This window comes from Grus americana, chromosome 1 (genome assembly GCF_028858705.1).
Source record: "Grus americana isolate bGruAme1 chromosome 1, bGruAme1.mat, whole genome shotgun sequence".
NCBI classification, from domain to species: domain Eukaryota; kingdom Metazoa; phylum Chordata; class Aves; order Gruiformes; family Gruidae; genus Grus; species Grus americana.
This window is the reverse complement of record NC_072852.1, coordinates 218,568,188-218,574,187: the sequence shown is the minus strand read 5'-3', so window position 1 is coordinate 218,574,187 and position 6,000 is coordinate 218,568,188. Positions and strand designations below refer to the sequence as shown.

General features: G+C 43.3%; 1 protein-coding gene across 1 annotated transcript in view; it reads right to left on the bottom strand.

Annotated features, from left to right (window-relative positions):
- Window positions 1-677: 677 nt before the first annotated feature.
- LOC129206119 (disintegrin and metalloproteinase domain-containing protein 20-like) overlaps window positions 678-6,000 on the bottom strand; it is a 28,737-nt gene continuing 23,414 nt past the window's right edge. The window contains 4 exon segments of the mRNA XM_054824872.1: window positions 678-767; window positions 2,755-2,824; window positions 3,825-3,936; window positions 5,371-5,482. Coding sequence (XP_054680847.1) covers window positions 678-767; window positions 2,755-2,824; window positions 3,825-3,936; window positions 5,371-5,482 — 384 coding nt within the window.

Sequence of the window (6,000 nt, the reverse complement as noted above, 5' to 3'; positions counted from 1 at the left end):
CTGCTTGGCTCAGTGTGTTCAGAGATGAATATTTCAAACAGAAATGGATGTTTTTTCCCCCTCTTCTTTATCTTAGAAGTCAAAGAAACAATGTAGCTGCTCTTTGATCTACCAAGCAGACAGTAGGGAACTGGGGGGGTGGACTTTCTGTCAGCCAGTCTAAAAGAGGAGTCTGAGGAGTCCTGAGGGCTCTGAGCCACTCATCCCACAATCCATGTGTCCTTCCAGGTATGCCCCAGCATGTAGTGGTGAGCTTGCCCTGACCGCAGGCAAGGTCTGTGTTCTTAGGGTTGGGTGTTAGTAGTCAGTTGCTCTGGACTCACAAATTGCAACATTCAGCCTAAAAAATTCAAAATGTTGAGATGCAGCCTGCCTACAGAGTTTGCAAGGCCCATAAAATGATGACCTGGACTGCTGCCACAGCAGACAAAAAATGCCTAGGCAGCAGAGGTGGAAACCCTTGGAGGAGCATAGAGTCCAGCTTCCTCTAAATAACAAGATACTTGCTGTAAACAGAAATAGGAAGAAAACCTATTTATTTCAGTGAAGGTAACATTGGTATTTAAAGCTGAACAAAACCGAAAGTAATGTGACAGATTTGGGAAGCATGGCTTCCTATGGTTCCCACAGAGCCAGCGTTGCGTGAGGCTGGTCTCAGAGCCGTGCACAGGCTATTTTCAGCCCTCTGGGGTCTTGTGTCCTGCAGAGAGGCATTGCTCTGGCTTAAAATCCTTAGAAGGACTTTCCTCTTCCTCTGCTAGGTTCTCCTGAAAAATAAAATGTTAAGGTTAGTACGGCATATTCTACTTCAATGGAGGTTATTTTGTTAGCTGCTGGTGGTACCGACTCCAGTGCTTAGAATTTTAAGGAATATATACTGGAATGGTGGAACTTTTTGGAAGGATGTGCTTCCATATGGTGAAGACTTTTTTTTTTTGGTGAAATTCACAGCCACAGGATCCTGGGGAAGCAGTAGGATAAGTAGGTTCAGAGGGGTTAGATGCATTTGTGGAGGGTGAGTCCAACAGGACCTTTAAATACATTGGTCTGGATGCAAGCTGTGGCCATCAACAGAACTTCAGGAGACAGCGATCAGCTCGCTGTATCCTGCTTTCCCCAAGCTATTACTGCATGCTGGAGATGAGATCCTGCTTTGAATGGGTCTTGATCTGGGCCAGTTCATGTTCTGTTCGTAACTCCTTGTATTACATTTCTGGGCATATTACCTGCAAATGTAACCAAGGCACCTCCTCTCTTCGCTCCCATTCTCTGGGCTGGAGTTTCCAACCTCTGCCCTGGTGTCTCAGTGCTTCCCTGGTATTCTTAATTAATGTATGTTTTCTGTCTTCAGTGGCTTTTCTCATTTATAATGTTTGCAAAATCGTAGTGAAATTCTTAAATTGGAATTAACTTACATGCATTTTATCAAACCTGTCATTTCTAAACCCCTGTGATGTTTAGAGACTGCACATGATGTATTAACAACAAAGACAGCAGACTTAGCATACCTTTCCTAGACTGCCTTTTCTGCTCTCCTCTTACTTACTTTGTGGGTTATGCTAATACTCTGTTAAAATTTTGATTAATCTTGCTATCTATCCATGTGACAAATCTTTGCATTATGCTCAGTGCTTGGTTTGATCAACATCTTGTGACAATGACTGACATACTTTAACTATTGACAGAAAAAAGTAACTTTCCCCATATGTCTCTAGGCTAGCTTGTTCTATGAGATGTGGTGGACCTCCTCAGTGCTGTATAAAAAGAAACAGCATTTTTCTCCCTTCTTCCTAGCCAAAATCTCTTGTGATGCAGTTTAATCTCATCATTTTTTGTTCTGCCCACAATAAACATAAAAAGCAAGGTCTGAATTGTGGTTGCCTTGAATGTATTTGGGAGTTATCATCCAATGTCCCCTCAGTCACCTCTTCAAATTAAGGAACCCACATTTTCCAGTTTTTCCCTGAAGACTGAGTTTCTGACCATAAGGCTCTTCTCTGGGCCTCCTGGATGGGTGATTCACATCGCACCACGTGCGCAGGGAGCCTTAGCTGCTGTTCTTACTGTATTTTCCGTTTTCTGGTTCCTTATCTGTTTTCTTCTACTTTTCTAACTAGAAGAGGCAGGATATATATATATATTTTTTTTTTCCAGGGAGCTTTTCCTTGGAAAAGTTGATCTGATAAAACTCCATCAGCTTTGACGTAGTTTAGATTAGCCAGATTCCTGGAGGATAGAGCAGCCTTGCTGAATAGTGACAAGCATCGCAGAAAAGTCACGTGGCCAGGACCAGAGCAGAGGCGTCAACTTTCTGCCTGGCACCTCCCTGCCTGGACATTATGATATCTGCCACCTCATCTTCTTCATTTTGGGAGAAATGTCATATTTGTCCCAATGTAGGCAAAAATTCTTACTTTCTGACAAGGGTTAGTATTTTGTTTGTGCTTTCTTCAGCTCTGTCATGCTAATGCCAGCTTGTGAAGCAGTCAGTCTGAATGCACTACTCTTTATAGGAACGTGGTATTTTTACCCTAAACCATCTTTTGCCATAAACCAAAACAATTTTCAGCAGGTATGCTGTGCGTGCTCCCTGGTTGTGTCCTCACTGGCAGCTTTCGACTTCCACTGAGAGAACTGGGGGAGCAACAATTACTGAGAAAGGAAAAAGATGTTTGGAAAGTACTGAGAAGTTACAGTTTTCCAAACCCCTTTGAGATTGTTGGTTTTAGAATGGGGATGGGAGAACACACTTACTCCTTTTGGAGGAGGAGGAGAAGGAGGAGGAGTGGTATTATGGTTTTTTTCCTGTCCTTTAAGTCGCCACCTGTAACATAAAGTGCTCAGTGAGCATGAACTTTTGACAGGGATTTCATGCAGAAAAAGTTTATGGACAAGTACCTGATGAGAAATGCTGGGTGTTGTGGGTTTTTTGTGTGTTCTCTGATATGGATGTGTAAAATGACAGGGAAAACAGAACTAAAGTAAGTTAAATCCTGTCTTTTACCTGAGATCCAGAGATACCAGAGTGATCTGTGGTAAGGGGAAAGCATTTATTGTATCTGCTCTGGAGACTATCACATAGGGTTGAGATACCTAAATTGGGGGTACATGAGGTAGCTGGGTACCAGACAGTCTGCTGCAAAGAGCAGAACAAACCTCCATGTGGGTATTTTTTGTCGTGTGTGGTTTTTTTTTTTTTCTTTCCCTACTTCTTGGCAGAACAAATTAGCCCAGCAAATCTGAAGCATGTGGATGTGCAGAGAGCAGCAAGGGGAATGTCATCGTTCCTTTTCTGGTTTGGGATTTTGAACATTCTCCCCGTCTGCAGTCGCATTCCCATATTCTTTCGGTTAAGCTTATAAACCCATTTGACCTGGGAAAAATGTGCAAAACAGTAAGAGGATAAGAGAGCATTTATCCTCTGCACGCTATTTTAAATTTTTTTTCCAATTTTTATTGGCATTTTTCAGGGAATGAAAAAAGTGACAATCAAAAAAAATGTTTAAAAAAAAAAAAGATTAAATATTCCGAAAGAGAAAAAAGGAAGAGTCATTTAGAAAAAAACAAACTTTATGAAAAAATATCCTGGAGTTAGACAACAATTTTAGTTTCAAAATTTCTATGGAAAACTTTTAAATAAGCGGCAATTGTGACAAAGCTGTCTCTGAAGCAAGAGGAACTTCACAAAAGAAGTGAACCAGCATTGCACAGTGAACTCACGCTAAGGCCCTTCGTGGAAAGGGATGCTGAGAACCTTGGTTAGAAATTGTCAAATGTGCCTCAGTTTTGCCAGGTGATGTGAAGACGGATGGAGCTTTACCTACCTTTGGATCCACTGAGCAATGGCAGTCCTCTTTTTCAGCAGAAAGGCCGAAATCAGTAAGAGTAAAAGAAGTATTCCAGCACCTTTTCCCATATACTTTGCAGCTCTCAACACTGAGAATGGAAGAGAGAAAGAGAACATCACGCTCTCTGCACACCAGGCGTTTCTGGCACAGGAAAACGCTAGTGCGAACAGCATTTTGTCGTCTATGGTGAGATATTCATGAGCGCACAATCCCAACCAAGCAGATGCTTGCTTGCATGCTCTTGTGCTGGATCTCAAACCACCTCCACCACTCCCTACTTGGGAGCTACCAGCACTCTTGTCTTTCTGAGAAACAATAAAAAACCTTTTTTTTCTTTTTTTACTCTGCAGTGTAGAGGTTAAAGTAATGCTATGTAGGCCTGGAAACAGGGAGTCTTTGGGACTGCAGGGTGAGAAGTTAGAGGACATAACAAACGAGCAGGAAGGTTTCCCACGTGGTTACCTGATCAGGACATGTAGATTAAGAAATATCTGAAAATACAGCACTGAAGGAAAAGTAACATGAGCTGAATACCTACTTCAGCTACTGGCTGAGGCTTTGGTGTGTAGTTAGTGCATGAGAGGTTTTTCATATGGAAGGTGTGAAAGAGTTGACTCCTCACAGCACGCCTAAGCAACCGCTGAGGAGATCCTAGCAGAAACCTAAAACTTGGCATCGGCCTTTCTCCATGAATCGAGAGGAGCAGAACATTGCCACTTGGGTACCTTCCACTTTGTGCAGAGAGGTGAAATAGCGCAGTGTGCTGATATTTGAAGAACAGCTGGTTTGACATATAAACTGTTATCTGCTCAAAAGAGTTATATTTCTGCAGTGTCAGTGGGCCCGTAACTGCCTGAGGAACTTGCCATTTGCCTGGTCAAATAAACAGAACAGAGTAGTTCTTCATCAGTAGCAGAACTAATGAGCAAAGAGGCTTGGGGAAGAGCTCGGAGGCTCTCAGCTGTCGGGTGCTGATGGGTTTGTGGACTACTGCTGAGTGACTGCGTGGTATTTCTTAATCAGCAAGATAGTATACCTAATGTATAGGAAGGCAGAAGTATATATCTCAGAGGTATATGCGAGGATCATATTTATTTACGTCCTGTCCTCTCAGGATTGGAGCTCTGCTGGAGATCTCTGTTAAGAGGAGAGGAAGGTTCTCCTAAGAGGGTTTCGATGAGCTCAGAACGACACCCCTCATAAACCATCGTAATGAACTCTGTGCTGGCTGCTTGGCCCCTGCGCTTAATGGAATCGATCTGCAGTTCGTGTGGGTGCCCTGAGGATAGTCTGATAGAGTCAGGCAAGGCAAGCACAACTGGAATGATGAAAAAGAGGGCGAGAGAGGAGAAAAAAAAAAAAATTAAATCTGACATGGCTAAATGGCAAGGGACAAAGATGCCTCAGCAAAGCCTGAAGTGATCTGAAAGTATAGATGGAGAACTGCTGAACTTGTTCAAACAAAAATAAAGCTAAGACAGGCAGTGCGACATGCAGAGTGGTCCCACCCCGCCGCGCTTACTGATAAAAGAAGGAGGTGGTCCACTGTCAATGCTGCCTCCCAATCCTTCCAGCTTGCAGTCCGGAGGGGCCCATCCAAAATCGCAGTGACAGTTTTTCTTATTGTTGCACACCTAAAAGAAACCAAATATTTTATAGCATGAAAAATAAAGAAGTCATGAGGTGGCCCTGCATTTCTCCGGGGAATAGGCTGCTAGCACAGCTTAGTGGCAGGCACAACAGAGACAGGCTGGATGAAATCAGTGTCCTAACATAAACTTGTTACTCTGCTTTAGCTGCCCCTGTGGAAATGTTCAACCTGTTTTGTGTGAAGGTGATAGACTGGTGCCCCTGCTTGCAGGCTGTCGTGGGCTGTGTGGCTCATACCGATCATTAGGTGTCTGCTACATTGGCGAAGCGAGGGCAGTGGGAGTTCCTGATCCATCACTCAGGTGATGGTCCTGTTGGAAGAGGTGCTACAAACGCAGCAGGGAAGAGATGACAGCGTATAGAAGGTGAAAGATGGTTGTATTTGCCTTTTTCCAACCTGGTAGGACTGCTTTTTGCATTTCTCAAGCCATTTTTAATCTCAACGTTGGAAAGCGTTTTTGCAGTCTTTATTAATTGCAGAGCTACCCTGCGCTTGTGAATG